The sequence below is a fragment of the Hemibagrus wyckioides genome, linkage group LG10, assembly GCF_019097595.1.
Source record: "Hemibagrus wyckioides isolate EC202008001 linkage group LG10, SWU_Hwy_1.0, whole genome shotgun sequence".
Classification (NCBI taxonomy): Eukaryota; Metazoa; Chordata; class Actinopteri; order Siluriformes; family Bagridae; genus Hemibagrus; species Hemibagrus wyckioides.
The window spans coordinates 21659808-21680971 of record NC_080719.1 but is presented as its reverse complement, the minus strand read 5'-3'; the positions used below and the strand labels follow the sequence as shown (position 1 = coordinate 21680971).

Sequence of the window (21164 nt, the reverse complement as noted above, 5' to 3'; positions counted from 1 at the left end):
GTATCCAAATGTTTTCCTGATTTTCCTTCTATACCTCCCAAGCAGCCCTGGGAAAACCTGATCACATTTAATCCATATCAGCGAGGTGGGATTTCAATAATATATAATTTAATCTTATCGCTTAATAATGGTAAAATTACTAAAACCAGGACTGAATGTTTGTATATGAAAATTGTTCAATAAAAATAATTTGCAAAAAAAAAGAGATTTAGTACACTGAAGAGAGGAAGATTGAAAGTTAGTTTGTGCATTTGTTTTGCATGCTCTGGTTTGGGCTTCAGTTGCTCACATATTATACGCAACCCAGTCTACTTCTCTTCTCTTTTTCCCTTTTTTCTTTGAAGCCTCACATTCTTGTAACTTTTCTCTCAACTTTTCTAATTGTCTTTCACTAAAACTACCTTTCTCTGGAAATCCACAGTCCATCACCCACATACAATATTGTGATACAGAACCAGGCCCATAATTAGTTATCATAAATTAAACATTAAGATGCTTACATGCACTCAAGAAATCATCACTCTTATCCTTACTTTCCCCACTACCCATTGTCCATGACGGTTCCTTTATTCTCTCAACAATCGATCAACAGACAAACACCTTATTTACCTTTTTTAGCCTGATTTTACCTGTGCAGGTCACTCAGCTGTGCTCGTCAGCACCAGCGATGGCTTTCCTCAAAGATGGCTGAAAGTAGTTACAACATCAAAATATACTACCATAGTATATAATTAGCTCCCAGAACTATTCATGTAACTTTTCCGGTTCCCAGAACCGTTGGCCAAAGTCCAAGCTTAAATTCCGCCTACCTGAAGCCGATTGTCTGAAGATGAAAAGAGCGAGAGTTTAAATAAATTAAAATCTTACCACCTAATTCCAGATCCCTTTGCTGGGGCAGTCTCGTGATTGTCCAGATCTATCCCCAACAGTAGTCAATTGCGTGGTTCGACGAAGTAACCGTCTTTGGGTTGGTCCGGACCAGACCAATCAGGGTTCAACCCCGAGACTGGCACTCAGACAAGGGATCTCGGTGGGACCTCCAGAAATGTGATGGCAAGTCTGCCACAACTACACACGGACACAAGGGTGCGAGTCAAAGCAAAGAGATAAGAAAGGAATTTTTATTTTGCCATGGCAAATGGCATCTCAAACACAGTGCAATGAGATTACACAGTGGAGAGGGTCCCCCTTATATAGGACTTTTAGGTGCATCCTAAACCAAATGTATATGTGTGCAGCTGAATGGGGCAGTTTTCTTTGACTTTGTCCATGTTTGGGGTCAACTATAATATGAAATGTGATTGTTTACAGAAAAATACAAAAATTCACTAGAACATGGAAACAGTGATATTCCATGAAAATCCACTTAACAAAGTCAACTTTCATCATTTTTCATCGAACTGGCTCGTTTCCTGTCACAGCGCAGTGTGCTCTCTGCTTCAAATGTGCTTTAATTCCATCTCCCACTACCACTTTACAGTCACTAATCTCTTTCAGATTGCCTCTTCTACATAGGATGTAGTCTACCTGTGTGCTCCTAACTCCACTCTTATAAGTCAGTCTATGCTCCTCCCTCTTCCGAAAAAAATAAAAAATAAATAAATTAATTAAATAAAGGTTTGACTAACAGGGTAGGATGGTAAACTTATCGCAGCATTCCACTGTATTGCATAGATGTGTATAACATTTGAGTACTGAACGAGCCAAATACGAGTCCTGATCACACACACACACACACACCTGTCCTCTGATCCTCGCTCTGCGACGCCGCGGTTTGCGGATTGACGAACGCGCTGAAGAGCTGAAGTCTGCCGCCACTTCCCTATGAAATTTAAAGGGGACTGAGGCGATCACCAATTTGTGTACAGTTTATGGAGAATCGCATAATTTTAGGAGGGCTGAGTAGAAAATTGCCTAGCGACGCCCATGGTGACGTCATAATGATGGTTTAGAGGTGGAGTAATTAAGGAAGGACACCAGGGAAGGCCTAGGTGTGAAATGCACGGCCCGCCACTGCAATATATTGATGATAAAGTGATCAGAGGTGGAAAAGTGTAAATTTGTTTTCATCAAATGTGCTTTAATTCCATCTGTTTTCACTGAATCTCTACATGCATGCACAAAAGTGCTTCTTAGGCGCTGAAAATGTGATTCCGCAAGTCTCAGCGCTCTAGGGCTTCAGGAAAGCGGTTTTTCGTGTAAGCGTTGATTTGCACGTGTGACAGCCTCTTCAATGAGCTTTTTCAACTTGTTTTGATGCAAAATTATAGTACAAATGGTGGTTTGCTTAGAAACCTTGAAGAAAAAGAAGCTTTTTTACACTGAATGTATTGAAAATTAGAAAAAAATGATTGACCAAATAAAAAACCAATACATTAATAATAAAGTGATCAGAGGTAGAAAAGTGAAAATTTGTGTGTGGAAGGTTCATTTTCATCAAATGTGCTTTAATTCCCTGTGTTTTCAGTGAATCTCTACATGCATGCACAAAAGTGCTTCTTAGGTGCTGCCTCTTTTTGATCAAGAATAAAGCATTTATAATGACATTTATAAACTGGTTACTAACGCATATTTATGTAGAAGCAATGCTTGGTATATGATTAATGAAGCATGTACTCATGCTTAACTAATGCTTAATAGTGTCCAGTTATTATAAAGCGTTACCAAAACATTCCAGTCTTTCTATATATTCTTCAAAAGAATCACTTGAGCATTCATCAAACTCTTCGATAAGGCCGAGGATAGTCATGTTTGTAGTTAGAGAGCAGTGTATTTAGTTCACTTTCACAGCTGTGTCATGCACTTATCTGCATTCAGCCTGTGTGATTCTGCTCGTCACCAGGGTAGGATACTTGAATGACCTGGCATAACTATGGTAATCTGGAAACTTTTACTGTAGTTGATTCAGTGTAGAACAGTAAATACATCTCCATCCAGCACTCTAGCATAATACACCACTTCCTCTAGGAAAAACTAGTAACACCCCTCCCAGTCATTTATTCCTCTAAAAGGAACCTCACTATTGTAATATTCAGCCAATACACTACAGAAAACACAAAATTTTTTCCATAAATTCAATGTGAAAAAACGTTTTTCCGATGTTTCTCACCAAACAAGGTGAAAAAGCCGGTGTTTTTAGTCATTCACTACATGCATACCAGCAAAGGGGAAATAAATCTATGTTTCATATATATGTTGTAATTGGTCTAATTTGAGATTTGTCAATAATAAAAGTTCATTGAAGCAGCCAGCATGAATGTGACACCTAAAGCAGACAGCTAAATTTAAACAGTAACATTCAGTTTATATTTGTATGCATTTATGCAAAGATGTTGACAAGGAATACTTTAACTACAAAGCTAATCAGAAGAACCCAGAAACACAGTCCACAGTTAATTTTGTTTTGTTTGGGTACAAAAATACAAACAAACATCAACCTTCAAGTGATAGTAATCAAGGGAGACAAAGCATCATGTCACTAATAGTCCACTCAGTTGTACTACTGAATAAATGTAAAATATGTTTATTGTTCAAAAAAATTATATGGTTTTGAAACATGAATTAAGTTTTCTATTATACACATATAATATACCCAGATAATGTTTTGTAATATTTTCCTTTTTTGGCAAAAGAGATGGCATACTTGCATACCAGTTATGTTGTTTGGACACATATTACTAATATATTCAACATAACAAAAGATTAACTGTGGCATAAAAGTTGAAGTCAGATGAGCTGGTTGGTGTATTTCAGAAACTGCTGAGTTTACACAAAATGGTGTAAAAACTATAAAACATCTAGCAGAAGCACCATGTTGATTAGAGAGATCAGAAAGGTCACCTTTACAACTTTAGAGAGCAGAAAATTATCACAGAATGCAAAGCACAATGAACCTTGAGGCGGATGAGATACAACAACAGAAAACCACATTAAGCTACACTATAATCAGCTAAGATCTCAGACCACAGTGAGTACAAGCTCATCAAAACCTCAACACAAAACCAGCTGAAGACTAGAAAAAGACTAGTCAGCAACAATCCAACAACAAATTCAAAAACAGTTAATAATCACTAAGTTTCAAATAACAAATATTTTTTACAGCATGAGGAAACATAGAAATCTGATTTAAATAGAAACAGAAATAGAGACCTGCATAGAAAATCATGGACATGTGCATCCACAATTATTATCAGATGATTACTAAATTTGGCAACAAACAGAAGGTAATTAATTCAACCTGTAATTTTCTTAGAGGAGAACAGAGAAAATGGGAACATGGCCAGTAAAAAACACTGTAAAAATAAAAGCACCTGTAACATACTTTTCAATTGCCCTAGGGCCCCATGGATAGCGTCTGAATAGGGTTTGAGTGTATATTTTGCCATGCAATTTTATAACACGCAGTATTTTTAAAATACATTTAACAATCTCACTTGTAAAAGCTTTACATACTCAGAGCAAAGATTCACAAACAATAGATTTTCATTTAATAAAGCACATTCCTGAAACAGGTTTTATTTACTAGAAATAAATACTGCAATTTAAAAAATCTTATATTTCAGACATGATGCATGTATATACTCATGATGAAAACATTTTTAAAAAAAAAACAATGTCTCTTTAATTTTAAGTTTATATTACCAGTTTTATCAAAGATGCTAGTTTCTTTTGAAAAGTTATTTGCCATCTACCTGGTGTCTAGTGGTGTTAAATAAATACCAGGAAACCATTTACAATTTTGCCATTTGACTATTATGTTCTATAAAAACTTCTGTGGTGCTACAACCAGAACAATAAGAGGGAAATGAATGATGCAAATTGTTAAGACAGAGAAATGGGAATATATATTAAACAAAACACATATTTTGCCTTTTCCAACACCATCTTAGTGGTATGCAGTGCAATAAACATTTCTGAAAATGTATTGGACAGAGGAACGCCATTCTTCCAAAGGCCTTGTCCACAGGTGGTATTTTGATGATGGTGGTTATGATAAGAGTTGTTGATAAGTGCTCAAATCAGGGTTTAACTGAGGTGAGATCTGGTGACTGAAGACCATTGCATATCATTTCATACATCGCACATCGTCTAGGAAGAGACATCAGAAGTAAACAGTGCCTTCTGTCATTCCTAATAAAATACAGTATATACGAATTTTGGGTTTGGGTGGGGGCTGAACTCCTTGAGTTTCCTTCAGTTAATAAGGCACACTTATATAGCATTAGAATATGAGAGTTAATGAAAAAACTGTACTTTTCCCCCTCAAAGAAAGAAAGAAAGAAAGAAAGAAAGAAAGAAAGAAAGAAAGAAAGAAAGAAAGAAAGAAAGAAAGAATAATACTGAGAAAATAACAGAATGTCTTACAATGGAAAAAAAAAACACACAAATGTAGTACACTTTCATTATTGGCAGACCCCCTTATTCAGAGCAGCTTACAAGGATTTGAACTCTCAAAAAACATCTTAACAACTGCACTACCACCTCACTGCATTATTACTAATACTTTGAATTTTCAGTACCAATAATGTGCATTTTATAATGTTGACAGCGTTTAATAGTTTAATAGCAACTTACAAAAAACCTGAATTTCTCTGTCAAGATCTGCAGATCTGCATCCATTTGTTTAATATTATTGGCATGAATTAAATGAATATAAAAACCCATAAATTAAAGGTCAATTATGACAAAATAAATGGCACCATATAAACAGGGCAGCCCACAATCCTTAATCAAATCCTTCAGATGAATATTTTCAATATTTCCATAAACATCTCACTATTTATTATTAATATTACACCTTATTAAATATTATTATTGGTACAGTTAGTGAGTCAAAATAATGTGCACCTCTTTTTCACACTTTACCCAGACCAGAAGACTTCAATTTTTTTTTTGTAGGTTTTACTACATGCAAACAAACTATGTCAGGAACATGCTTGGTTATTTTACGGGTGATTATTTTATGACTTTCATTAACATACACAAGCAAATATGAAAAAACAGTGTTTCAATAACTTTTAGTTTGGTTTGGTTTACCCAAACATTTACACACAAGTTTACTAAAAGATTGAACAATGAGACCCATTGTTTAGTAAGTAATACCATTTTTACATGATCTGGGCCATAATAGAGTAGAATACTTTGTTTTGATGGTAAAAATTTAAACAATTCAGAATAACAGTATCTAACAAGCTCTGGACAGCAGACTGTCACACAAATACAGGGATTTCTTTTTAAATACCTTAAAGTTATGACAACTTGACCATATGGAAAAGACGTTATACTGATAACACAATGTGCCAGCACACAAAAAGCTTTTTCACTACCACATTATCACAGAGCTGGACCTCCCACCCAACCCCACACCCAACTGACCTGGTTATAGTGATGAGACAACCAGGATCATGTATTCGTTGTCCATACCTATGTGTTCACCTACAGCTCAGCTGACATGTCCTTTAGAGACAAGTGTACTAAAAGAAAAAACAAGGCTCTAATGCTGTGCTGTGCTGCAAAGGTCACATTATATCTGAAGAAAACACTAACCTGAGAATAGTCTTGGTAAAAGAAACACACCTACATTGTAACAAAACGTGCTGTTATTTCTGAGTTATACATGTACACCACAAAAAAACCCACATAATAAGGAGTAAGAATGACCTAAAGCAACAGACATCTAAGGCATCATGAGTTCAGATTCATGATTAAAAAACACTGCATAGTACCAGAAGCAAATTAGAAATACATTTAAGGCATACTGTTCTGTCCAAAAATAGACTTTTGTAAAAAATATATTTATGTCAACATAACCTTGTTCTCTAAAAATTTTGAGTTACAGTGATTAACTAATGTACCTGTTTGGAAGTGCAAATTACTGGAATCGCCTCATTCACTTTCAGTAAGCACTTTTTCCTGTACAAGGCAGGAATTTACCCTGGATGGGATGCCAGTCCATCACTGGGCTCAGTGTGAACGCAGACACACTGAGTAACTCATCCGTACCTAAGAGTAATTTATTTAAACTGTCATCTTTTTGGGAGGTTGGCTGAAACTGGAGAACCCAGAAGAAACCCATTTAGACACAAGAAGAACATGCAAAACTCTACACATTAATCAGAGCTCAGCATTGAACCAGGGATCCTGGAGCTGTGAGAAACAAGCAATGCAACCTGCTGTGCTGCTGCTGATATAATATTTAGACATTTATACAAAACGTAGCTCTGATACACAATGAGTACATATAAGAATGGAAGAAGGGGGAGGCTCATATTCTCAGCTTTCGAACAGGCCTATACTGTACTGTACTGTACTGTACTGTTGGGGACTGGCATGAGTTACAAGTTAGAGTTCAGAGCCTCACTGAAACGACACTCAATTTCCTCCAGCAAGCCTTTTTCCTGAACCTCGGCCTCAACTTCTTCTCCATTGCCTTTGTTCTCTATTTCCCAAGGAATAAGCAGTGAAGGCTGCCTGTTGCTTCCCCCTTGCTGTGAACGCTCTTGGTAGTGCCTCAGTGTCTCTTTGGATAGGACTTTCCTCCTCAGGCCACTGCAGCCCTCTGTCACCTGACTCTCTGGGCTCAGCTTCAGGTCCAAGGGGAGCTCTAGATAGACAGAAGGGCTGGCATTCTCACCCATTTCGAGTGCCAAAGGCTGAGAGGGAGGCACCATGAGAGAATTCCTCATGTCTGAAAGGGTCTCGCAGGGTTTGGTAGAAGGAGCTGGCAGTGAGCGAGTGCTGCACTGGCGACGAGGAGAAGGAGGGAGGTGCTTGCCATTGATGGCGCTGTCATCCTGCCCCATGTTCCAGCCACTCTGATCTCCACTGGCAGCCATGCCAACTTCACCAGTTTGAACTGGACTAGTCTTAGCTAGAGACATATTCTAAAGCAAATGACATGTCAGTGTTTGAGGTTTTATATGAATTTGCTCAGAGAGTACACAACATACAATGTAATATTATACAATGACAGATTTCCAACACCAAGATTTACTATACATAAAAAAACATACAAAGATTAGGCTTCTCTCACCAGGGTACAGCAGTCAATCTCATCCAAGGAACGAAAAAAGTCAAGGCTCTTGGCTGAGGAGAGCTTTGAACCATGATCTAATGTGGTGGTGCTGAGTGAATCTAGGATTTCTTCTAGCAAATTCATTTGGCCTGTCTGACCTGACTCATGCTCGAATTCGCACGAATCATCACTGTCCTCCATGTAGAATGGCACTTCCCCACTGTCCTCGGAGGAGATTCTAAAGCCAACCACACACACACACACACACACACACACACACAAACACATCAGGAAATATAATCTTTAGTAGAACAGATGTCTATGTGGGAGAAATGATGAACACCAGATGGCAGTATTGTTTAATGATCTTTTAAGAGGTTATACAATGCCAGCTCACTGAATTCCCACTGAATTTGTAGAAAAAGCCAACTACATTATATGTTATTACACACTTCATACAGATAACAATAGTTGACTGTCAACAGTCCCTTACTTGCTAGCTGTGTCCAATTCATCTTCCATGTCAATGGGATAGTCCGGAAAGCTGATATACTTATTGGAGTTTTGATGCTGGCACTGAAAGAGAGAAAAAATGCATTTTTAACTATTATGTTAACCATTTTTAGGCAGCATGGGAAGTACTATTCAGAGTACAATGGGACAACAGTTAGTCATCTATCCAGTGCAGCACACTCTGAATGATAATCCATGAGTTTTGTAACACACCTGTGCAACACTTTTAAGTGATAGACTGATCTATGAACAGTCAGATAAATGGCTTCTTGTGCATGGTAGGAGGGATGGTTTCACAAATTTGTTTGGCTTTGACCAGATGATGGCCACACCAACAATTCATCTAATTTAAAGTACACAGGCAGCAGTAGCAGAGGTCAAGTGGACTTTAAGCCTTCCAAAGCACCATTGGTCAAGACACAAAACAGAACAGAACAGAACAAAACAGAACAGAACAGAACAGAACAGAACAGAACAGAACAGAACAGAACAAAACAAGATAGAAAGTGTGTATGTCGGCCACTTGAATAAACAGGGACACATGTTGGGCTCTGATTACCCTGTTCACTGGTAGCTGGGAGCTATAATGAAAGTGATTACAGGGAAGTTTAGAACTCGAATTCTCCGAAAGGCTTTAAAGGATTCTTGCCAGGCCTGTAAATTTTGGACCGTGAGCCGCTATGGCCTGGAGTGAATCAACTTGGTGCACCTGCAAAACTGTTACTTTCATTTGCAGAGTGTTTATGAGAGATGCCGAAATTATTGAATGATCTTCAAGACTGCAAAACCGTAACCTGGATCTTAGACCAAGGTGTCAGTGCCCCCTGGAAATGTGTAATTAAGACCACTTACACAAATTTACAATTTAACCACTCAGTGCAGTACTGCAGCATTTCTTTAGCAGGCTGTCAGTCTTTGTCAGACAGACTAAAACTTTTTCGACCTAAGTTCTACTGAGGCTAAAGATGTGCCTTAAAAGTGCCTAAAGTCCTTGGTTTGCATTCATTCAGGTAGTCTAGCTGGATTTTGTGGTGTGCAATTCCCCTCCTTGAAAGTTGAAGGTTTTTATTAAAGCAAGGTGAGTACAGTGACTTGTGTTGCTGTTCCAGGAAAAGAAGGCAGTCAAGCAAGTCATGCTCTACACTTCCCTATACATGGAAGGATTGGCACAAACACTACAGAGAGTTTACCAGCCTTCGCAAAAAAAACATTACTGAATTTAGCTGAATTTTGCTAAATTGTTTTTATATACTGTATTACTATGATCATGCAGTATGTTGGAGACAAAGAGAAAATCCTTAAACTTACTGCATCACTAAACAAAAGACTTGGACAAAGATGTAAAAAAAAATAGAACAGATACTACTTGCTCATTCTTTCTTTCATATTTTCCATGGTTATATTCAGCAAATTGAAAGAGAGCAGGCGCCTCAGACACAGCATAAGAAATAAAAAATTAAACAGTTTAAGCAATCAGACTCAGCCTTGCCAAAACCACTAGTTTGAAATGAAACAAAAGAAAGCATGGGCATGTGCCTATTTGACTTTGTTATATATGCACTAAATCAGAAATATTATATTGAGCTGCCACAGCTTTGTGTTTGCTGTGTAACTGTTCATTCAGGTCTTTTTGGAAAATAGAGCCATGCTGGGTCTGAGTAATGCACATAGACCAAGTCCGTTCACACTGGATTAAGTTTTTTTTATAATTCTGTACTATAAAATGGCATATTGTGGGTGCCAGAATGTACATCCCTTCTATTTCTGTGCATTTAAAGGACTGTCGTAACAATGAAGCTTAGTCTTATGCTACTAATAATTCATCTTTATTTTAATAGCAGTTGTTTTCATCAGTAGATCATTTTAGAGGTTCTGTTGCAGCACTTTCCAATTCAGCTTAGTCCTTTTGCCAATATAATAGCAAGGCTCATGTTATGTGTTTCACATGCCGATTTTAAACAGTCCGCTGATCTAATTCGCTTGGCAGGTTTGGAAGACATGCCTGGAAAACACAAACAAACTCTTCCAGTGCCTTTTAAGAGCCCATGCTGAAGCCAAACCTTTGCCTGGCTTATGATGCAAAAGACGCTTTCAAGAATATCAGAGGGAGGTGTTTTGGCACATCACAATTTTAAAAGCCAGCCTTCTTTCACGTGACGTGTGTATGTTTTAGAAGCATCCAGTAGATGGCAGTTTGGTTATGAATTAAACTATATTCCCTCCGAAGGGTTACACAATTCTGTCAGCCGTGTATTAAAAAAAAGCAGTGTATCCATCACACCATAGCCATGCAGATGTGCTGTTTGCTCTTCAGGTCACATACAGTTGCCCAGTACCCAAGAGCTCTTTCTCTATTTGTATGTCAATGTTTTTTTGACAACCAACAAATCTGTCCCAACTATGGCAGTCCTCCAGACTCACAATGAGACAATAGTTCTCACATACAACAAAGACAGAGACACATGCAACAATAAAAATATACATTGAACAGCATGATAGATAAATGTAGAATAAACTGCTGATGTTGAGGAGTCACATTAAACTGCTGGTTCAAATAATATTCCTCAACATTTAACAAGCCGTCACTATCAGCTGTTCCAATGAGACATGATTGATTTGAAAGTTTTAAAATTTCTCTACATATATATATATATATATATATATATATATATATATATATATTAAAATAGATGAGACAAAACTTAGGGGATTAAAACTTCTTTGGTTCGAATATGGATTCGTTGAACAAATGCTGCAGATTAAATTTGCATCTTAGTAAAAAGACGTTAGAGGATGAGGACAGTATCATTGGACACATTAAACTGTAAAAGCACCCCTATGATCTGGTCACTGCATAAAGCCGTATGGAAATGAAGTTGGAGGCCTAGGAGCTGCAAGCAGAGACACATATGAATTATACACTACTTGAGCAGGGCTTTCTTTCATATGCAGAGCTGCTCAACTGGCTTTGGCTGAGGGGGATACATCTGCCCTTCTCATCCAGTGTGTGTGGTTGTATACGTGTGTGCATGTGTGTACTCCTTCCCCAGAGGCTGTGTGCCATATTCATAGCCATCACGCTCTCTCTCTTCTCACACACACACACACACACACACACACACTTCATTCAGAAGAAACAGGACCATGCAGATGAGGTGCTGGGCTCCAGGCCATGCCACAGACACACAGAAAGAGTTCCACTTGCATGCAGACTCAGCCAGGAAGCCCTCGCGTCACCTCCTTCAGCAGTCCCAGCAATTTATCAAGCTAATGTTATTCATTCCTGCTGATCACATTAAGTAGGAAAATGCAGGATTCCATAGTTTACACACACACACACTATCATATATATATATATATATATATATATATATAATGTAGCTACATCATGCAAATATACTGTAAAAAAAAATAAAGGTTCTACAATTATGAAGAAGTGAATCAAGGCAAAACTAATTAATCATAGATTTCCTTTGTAAATAGTGCCTCTGCTGTACTGGAAGATGTATTAGACATGCAAAACACTTCATCCATTCATAGGGTTGACTTCTATGAAGATAATGGTGACTGAACCTACTGCTGATTGATTTAGCCATTGATCGTGCTGAGGGCCTTTGTGTCAACACCACTGCGTTATACACAAGAATACACTTGCAGTGCCGGATATGACATCCTTTGTTTGGGGGTGTAAAGTCCCCAGGGGCCCGTTACTGTAGAGCTGAGCGGGGAAGGGTGAGGGTGGCAGGGGGTCAGGCCTCTTTCTGAAAAGCCCTAATTGGAAGACCTCTGGCTCTACACCTTTTTGTACTGCTTATTCAATACCCACACCTACCTCCTCCCCTGCCCCTGAACAGGGACCTACCCACCCCCGCCCCACTGCTAATACACACACATACACACACATAGTGGCGACACAGCAAATGACCAAGCTAATTAAAAGGGTGAAAGAATAGTCAGTGATCAGATCTGATGAGCTTCGGTGTAAGGTCTGGCCCAGGTCTGAGCACTCTTCATTTGTTAGCATAAGCAGAGATGGAATCATGGAAACATCAATCCATATGACTATATATATATATATATATATATATATATATATATATATATATATATATAAATTGAAATTAATATATTATTAAATTAATATTAATATTATTAATATCCCTAATAATTAGTATCCCTAGATTGTTTTTTTATAAAATCAATTTATATAGCGATACTTTCTAGAAAATTTTATAAATAGAATGATAAAACATAAAATATGTTCACTGCTCAGAAACGTAAATGTCCTATATGCTCCTCACTAATGTCCAATATCACCGTCACAGATCTGAAGTTACATCTGTTAGCAAGGAATTAATGTCTATAAAGACCTCAGAAACTACACTGACCTAATAGTTCTTCATGGGATCTTGATTGCTGTTATAGAAAGGACATTAATCAGTTACAGTTACATTATTTACTGTTTAGTGTCACCCAAATAAGGACGGGTTCCCTTCAGAGCCTGGTTCCTCTCAAGGTTTCTTCCTCATATCATCACAGGGAGTTTTTCTTTGCCACCGTTGCCACAGGCTTGCTCATTAGGGATAAAATATATATATATATATATATATATATATATATATATATATATATATATATATATATATAAATATAATTCCTCTTTCTCTGTTTCTCTTCTTTTGTAAAGCTGCTTTGAGACAATTGTAAATCCACTGTAAAAGGCACTATACAAATAAACTGAACAGAATTTAATTGAATTATAATCAGTTTATAAATTAATATCAATCGCACAATGCATATGCACAGATTAATACAAAAATTAACAATGGGTATTATTTTAAAAACAGTACAAAAAGGCGTAAAATGCACACAGTAAAGTGTCTTTTCTCAGTCTTTTTTTTGGGGTGGGGTGGGGGGGTACAAGATAATGGTGATGTACATTTCAGATCTGTGGTGTATCTGCAGTGAATGAACCATGTAAATGGAACCTGACGACACTGGCCATTTACTATTCTGTTTTAGCCTAATTAGCTTTAAAATAAAGTTTTAAAATAAAATTTTTCTACATTTCTGTATCAATACAGAGCTGCATATCTTTGTTGGAATCGCCACAAAAATATCATTTAAATAAAATTAAGTATTATTTAATTAATTTAATCAGGAAGATTGTTGTCCATCATTCTTAAAAGAAATTTCATAAAGCCATTAATGGTGCTTAAGGATTTTGAGATTTTAACCTCTGGAATTCCAGCATGATACTAATTTAAAAACATGCTCAGTGAACCTTTCTGGACCTTCTGAATGGAACAAACCCAAGAATTAAATTAAATCTGAAATATGCCCTCTCCGTGCATAGCGAGCTGTTCACCCTACGGCAAGCCGGGCACACTGTCTGCAAGTATATGCTCCGCTTCCGCATGCTCGCGGCCTCTAGGAGCTGGAACGAGGCGGCACTACTCGCGGCTCACTGGCGGGGTTTACGGCCCGGGATCTGACGGCAGATGGCGATATACAACGACTCTGTCGACCTGGAAGCCTTCATGCTGAAGGCGCAATGCGTGTCTCAACAACTCGTAGCGGTCACCATTGAGGAGAGCAACAGTACCAATACCTCACTCTACGAGGATTCCTCCGCGCCGGAAGCAATGCAGAAAGATGAGTACCATTTGTCCACGGGCGAGCGCCTGCGCCGTCTCCAGCGTGGATTATGTCTGTATTGCGGAGAGCCAGATCACTCACTCCAGACCTGCCCAGTCCGTCCTCCACGCCCAGCGGTGAGTACCATCCATCTCAGTTCTGTTATAACCAATCCACGGTATCATGATGCCACTCTCATATATATATGGCTCTCAATTCCATCCAGTCACCGTACTCTTTGACTCTGGTGCATCAGGAAACTTTATCTCCTCCCGCGTCCTATCCACCTGCCAGCTTCTTCTTTGTGGCCAAAAAGGATGGTGGACTTCGACCGTGCATAGACTACAGAAACCTCAACTTACAGACGGTAAAGTTTGCCTACCCCCTGCCTCTGGTCCCTGCGGCGCTCGAGGAACTTTGTGGAGCTCACCTCTTCACTAAGCTCGATCTGCGGAGCACCTACAACCTGATCCGCATTCGGCGAAGAGACAAGTGGAAGACGGCATTTATTACACCTTCCGGGCACTACGAATACAGAGTCATGCCGTATGGTCTCTCCAATGCCCCTGCTGTGTTTCAGAACTTTATGAATGAAATTTTCCGAGACATGCTCCACCGGTTTGTGATTGTATACATTGATGATATTCTCATCTATTCATCCAACTGGTCGGAGCACATCCGTCATGTCTGACAGGTGCTTGACTGTCTCCGCTGTCACCACCTCTACCTTAAACTTGAAAAATGTGAGTTCCACCAACCCATCATCCAGTTCCTGGGCTATATCATCTCCGCAGAGGGCACTCAGATGGATCAGTCCAAGGTGGATGTGGTGAGGAGCTGGCCGCAACCTCACTCTATCAAAGATCTTCAACGCTTCCTGGGGTTTGCAAACTTTTACCATTGCTTCATCGCTAACTTCAGTGAGCACACTGCACCTCTTACATCCCTATTACGCAATAAACCAAAATCACTTCACTGGATGACTTCTGCGGTCGAAGCTTTCCAGAAGCTGAAAGCCGCCTTCTGCTCCGAACCTACCCTATTGCATCCAGATCCCAGCCAACCCTTCGTGGTGGAGTTAGACGCTTTGGCCCTAGGAGTGGGGGCGGTGTTATCCCAAAGAGGAGGTGAACCTCCTGCCCTCCGCCCATGTGCCTTTGAGGTAGTCACAGATCATAAAAACCTCCAGTACCTGAAGGAAGCGAAACGCTTAAATCTGAGGCAAGCTCGCTGGGCGCTATTCTTCACCAGGTTCTGCTTCACCGTTACTTATCGTCCCGGCCACAAAAACACTAAAGCCGATGCACTATCCCAGATTCATTCACCAGAGCCCCAGCCAGAAGATGCGCCCATACTCCCTCCTGATCTGTTCGTCTGCCCTCTTCTATGGGCCATCGACGAAGAAATCTGTGCCACCACCACCAAAGAACCCGCTACGCCGGGAAGGCCGGAAGGGAAGACTTATGTCCCAACCTCTCATCGTCTATCTCTTCTGGACTCGGTGCACTCGTCTCCGGGCTCTGGACATCCGGGCAGACAACGAACCCTCTCACTCCTCAAAGGCAGGTATTGGTGGCCGAACATGGCTCTCGATGTCGCTCGATTCGTGAAGGGATGCCCAGTCTGCGCCGTGATCTCCACACCACGCCGTCTGCTGGAGGGTAAGCTCGTGCCCCTTCCGATTCCTCATCGACCCTGGTCCCACCTGGGGATCGATTTTGCCACTAACTTACCCACGTCCGACGGCTTCACCAGCATACTCGTTGTGGTATTGATTTTCCAAGGCGTGCAAACTGATACCTCTCAAGGGCCTACCCACTGCTCTGGAAACAGCAGAAGCTCTCTTTAACCACGTCTTCCGGCATTTTGGTATCCCCGAAGACATCATGTCCAATAGAGGGCCCCAGTTCGTCTCCAGAGTACGGCAAGATTTTTTCAAACAGCTGGGAGTATCAGTGAGTCTGTCTTCTGGTTACCATCCTCAGACTAATGGGCAGACTGAGCGTAAGGTCCAGGAAATCGGATGTTACCTCCGAGTGTACTGCCACAATCACCAGCATGACTGGAGCCAATACCTCCCTTGGGCCGAGTACGCACAAAATTCACTCCGCCAAGAAGCCACCGGACTCGCTCCGTTTCAGTGCGTGCTCGGCTACCAGCCGCCTCTGTTCCCTTCGTCAGGTGAGCCATCCGAAATACCTTCAGTTGACCACTGGTTCAGAGAGTGAGAGGGTCCGGGAGTCGGCGCATGTCCACCTGCGCCGCACAGTTCACCGGCAGAAGAGCCAAGCAGATTCACGTCGGAGAGAAACTGTCACGGGCATGCCGGCCCCAGCAGCACTTCCTTGCTCCCAATCACCAGATCACTAATTGCGCCACCTGCACCCAATCCCCTGTGCCTATTTAAACCTCTCACTCGCCAATGGCAGCGGCGAGTATTAAGACTGTTGTCCGTATGTGCCTTAAGTCTAAGTCTCTTGCCTTCGTTCTTTTAGCCTAATCCTTATATTTTCTGCCTGCCTAAGTTGCGTTTTTTCTGTCTGCCAGTTTTTTTTTATTAAAGACGATTTATTCACTCTCAGCCTCCTCGAGTGATCTTGTTACATAGCCTGCATAACAGTTTCTTATACTTCTCATCACTGCTTGCTTACCCAGTCACATTAAATAGAAGGTGGAAAATTCTGTGGGGTGTCTGGTCAGCAGTTCAATAAAGTTATGTTCTACAAATTACTATTTGTTAGCATAATTTTTCCAGCAGCCCTGTATTTTCTCAGTGTTATCAGGACCTCAACCATGCTCTTTCCCACCCATTGTATTTGAATAAAAAACAGATATAAGAACTAAACAGATACAGTTAATGGCATTGTTCTATACCATAAATAATACTGATGGTAAATTGATGGTAAATAATATCATCAGCATCAAAAAATTAAAACCACTGACCATCAATAATGACAGTATAAATTCTGATAAGTGATGTCCTGTGGCCCGAGTATGAAAGGAGAGTAGTAGGAATTGAGGCCATCTACTGTGCTGATTTGGTGCCAAGGTTTAGCAACACATCACTGAGCTGCACCCACAGGCACATGCTCGTGCACAAATGCACACATGCACATACAGACACACACGTATAAACACAGAGACACACATGTAGACAAAGAGACACGTATAGAGACACACATAGAGACACACATAGACACACACACACAAACTCACACACAAATACCAATATCAATATACACATGCCAGACAACATCTGAAGACACCCAGAGATACACAGACATAGCCACATCGAGTCACACATAGAGATACACACACACAAATACAGAAACACATATGTCTGACTAGTGGTTGACTTGTGACTCCTGACCACCATTCTGGAAAAACCAAAAAAATGCCCTTAATTCAAAAATCCTACTCAGGAACACTGGATGGTCTTCTCAACTTTGAGTTCTTTGAGTTTAGGGAGTGACATTATATGAAAGTGGCTGCTCACAGCATCATGAGTAAGCAAAGAAGCATTTTTAAAAAAAAATTAGACATGCAGAATTATTCACTTTTTAAATATATAACTATACACACAACACACTACGCACGCACCCTTCTCTTTTGAAGCCTTCTTGGTGAGAGGCTTTTAGTGCTGGTGGGAGAACCTGTACAGTACAGACCACCTTCCTCCTCAGTATCCTGCAGAAACATAATGATAGTGAGAAACAGACAGAGGAATGCAGACAAGCAATAAGAGTTAAAAAAGATTTTTATCCATTCTATTTTTGTTAAATGTATTTAAGAATTTGTAGTTCTAACTAAACCACTGCCTAATGATACAACAATAACCAGCATATTCACGTTATATACCATGAACCAACATAAACATTCACATTTTGGTCATCCTCTTAAATTAAGTGATATTTATTTTTCATAAGCTCGCTGAGTTCACTCAGTAGCCAGACCTATTTTAAACACAACAGTGGAAAGCTGAAAATCGGAAGTCTTACCTTAAGTCTCATTCTGTCCTTCACTCCACGTAAGCCTTTTTTTGCATGAACTTTCGCCTTTAAGAACAAAAACAAAAAACCTGAGAATGTATAGTCTACAGAAAATCACTAACACAAATCTAACACAAAAAAGCATGACATTATATAATATTATTATATATATTATATTACTATACTACAGCTCAGAATATATATCTGTGTCTTATCTAAGTCTATGTTTTTGCTGGTTAGTATTTAAGACAGAATTTACACTATATAGAAAGAAAACTTACAATCTTATAAGCAGATTTCACAGCTGGGCTTGCCTTATTCACACCTCTCTGTGCATTAAAAAGTGATAATTATTCATATTAGTCAATAATAATAATAATAATAATAATAATAATAATAATAATAATAATAATAATAATTATTATTATTATTATTATTGTTGTTGTTGTTGTTCTGCCCTAAAACTGATCATGCACACCAAACCGTATGGCCTAGAGACTTGATATAGTGAGGGAGGGTAGTACTTCAAAGGCATATAATCTCATGATGGTCTTATAACAGCCATGACCTAAGGGTACATGAGAATATTTGGAACAGTGCCACCTACTGGTTAAAAGATATGGAATTATAAGATATGTGGATAAGATATATAAGATATGAGTTATTTTTGCTTAAAAGTTTGTTATTTTACAAATATTTTACAAAATTTGTTATTTTACAAATGTGTTGGAGTACTGTTACAAAGTGGTAAATTGCTAAATATACATATGATCCTTTTATGCATGCACTTCACGTTCTTACAGTGCTTCAACACTGATAACTGTTGCTTAAAACTATATTTTTAATTGTTTTATATTGGAACATAATACAGTATGTACTTATTCAAAACAAAATTTATTTGTCATGAGATATACAAACATTGTTTCCCTTACACTGTTTAAAGTGAACATTTATTTACCACACACTGTCCTTGCATTTTATCCATCATGCACACATTCACTCACTCTTTCACTCCCTCCCTCTTTCTTGCCCTTTCTCCCACAGGTAATAATTCTACAGTTGAAGCAGCACTAGGCTAACATGCTACATGCCTAAAATTTTCTATAATGCCATGGAATTTATATCTCAAGGTCAGAGGTGAAGATGCTTTTATAGATGTGTGTCAGTCAAGAGATGTGAATTTTATATAAAACTGTTTGAAACTGGCACTTCAATGAGTTAATTTGGCATAACAGGGAGAAGAGAGACAAAAGCAAGGCATATGGATAGGGAGGCTTCTCTCTTTTGTTCAGTCTATTGAGTAATGGCTGTGTTTCCTGCCAGAATCCATGTGTCATCTCAGATGACTGGCTGTCATATCACATCAGTATCGTCTCAACATCTCAACTGTTCTGCCTACGTTTTCTGTTTGCTATGGCATGGTTGCCTGACTTTTATGTGCTTCAAGAGCAACTGGATATGATTAATCACTTCACATCAACAAGTGACAAATATGTTTCAGGCAACAGTCGTGATTGCTGAGGTGAAATGAATATTCATTAGATTAAGCAATACCAGAGTATTGTTCTGCTTACCTTCACAGTATGCATCCACTGTTGATAAGACCTAGTATTACCTACAGATTAAAGAAATATAAAATGACTCATCAAATTCACAGAGCAAAACTTTTTTTCTGATTTAAACATGTTTAACATAAATTACTCAGAAGTTCCAGATCTATCTACACATGTTGGTCATGTTACAATAAATACACCTTAATTATCATTTATTAACCATTCATATACTGTTTTCCCCCTCTAACCTGCAGGGATCTTTCCAAACATAAAGGTGTTCTTTCTTTCTCTTTCCTACACCAAACAGAGAAAATCCTACTCACTTCCACAAAATCCCCCCTCTGTGATCTCTTCTTCAAAGACATCTGTGAAACCCCTTCCTTCATTTAATTTGGCCAGTCTGCCATCAATGAACTGCAACATAAATCACAGTATCACAGGTTATTAAAAGAGAGAGAGAGAGTCTTCCGGACATATTCACTAAACTGTGTTCCTGTAATTTAGATCAGATGGAGGATTAACATGGCAGGCTGGCTTGTAGCGTGTGCAATGCTTTTGGGGAAATTGAACTTCCTGTAACTTTTCACAAAGAGGTCGTAAAACAGCATCCAATAAATTTGCTGGTTTTAACCAGGAGAGTGATGGGCTTAGACGACAGACATCACAATTGGGCCTAATTTTTTCAAGCTGGATATAAACAGATTTATTTGGAAACCTTCATAGGAGCATTTAAAAAAAGAAACTGAATATTCATAAAAATCCTGTCATTTCAGGAAAAATGTATTCTAGCTCCTAAGTTGGTGTAACTGTATGCCAACTAATGTAAATCTAGCTTTATTGGTTTTAATTCAAATAATTTGCAATAACTTGCTGAACGTTTATACATGGATTCTGTTGTCAAATTCAAATAGCTTGTACATTTAAATTACAAACACAAGTTAAATGAAAATTTGTAAAACCAACTCATTAATGGTATTACCCTATTAATGGTATTAACTAAATATATATATTAAATATACAAACATAAAAAAGCAAGCAAACAAAAAATTTATAAAGCAAACTTTTAGAGCCAGCACTAAGTGACCAATAAATGTCCAATCTGATATGTCTCAAGCTGTATACTATATACTATGCATCAATGTGTTGTAAACTCCCTAGTTGGCTGTGTGCCAAATTTGCTTTAGGGACAAATAGATAGCTAGATAGATAAATACACACACACACAAATATATATATATGTATATATATATATATATATATATATATATATATATATATATATATATATATACACACACACACATATACTTCTAGCATATATACACACATCTAATTTACTGAAACTCCAGCTGAAAATTTTTGATCAGGTTGGCTTAGACACACCACTAAAATACCAATAAATGGAGTTCAATATTCACCACAATATGTAAGAAAAGATAACGATACATTGTTAAAAAA

At 38.7% G+C, this 21164-nt stretch overlaps 1 protein-coding gene across 2 annotated transcripts in view; it reads right to left on the bottom strand.

Annotated features, from left to right (window-relative positions):
* Nucleotides 1-3441: 3441 nt before the first annotated feature.
* dennd1b (DENN/MADD domain containing 1B) overlaps nt 3442-21164 on the bottom strand; it is an 81788-nt gene continuing 64065 nt past the window's right edge. The window contains exons 15-22 of one of the 2 annotated variants that reach the window (XM_058400714.1): nt 20030-20120; nt 19728-19768; nt 18435-18482; nt 18163-18219; nt 17765-17851; nt 8508-8590; nt 8033-8252; nt 3444-7883 (exon numbers count right to left, since the gene is read on the bottom strand). In XM_058400714.1, the coding sequence (XP_058256697.1) occupies nt 7335-7883; nt 8033-8252; nt 8508-8590; nt 17765-17851; nt 18163-18219; nt 18435-18482; nt 19728-19768; nt 20030-20120 (1176 nt within the window). In that variant the 3' untranslated portion in view covers nt 3444-7334. Of the gene's footprint in view, nt 7884-8032; nt 8253-8507; nt 8591-17764; nt 17852-18162; nt 18220-18434; nt 18483-19727; nt 19769-20029; nt 20121-21164 lie in introns of both variants that reach the window. The other variant, XM_058400715.1, reaches the window with a different exon arrangement.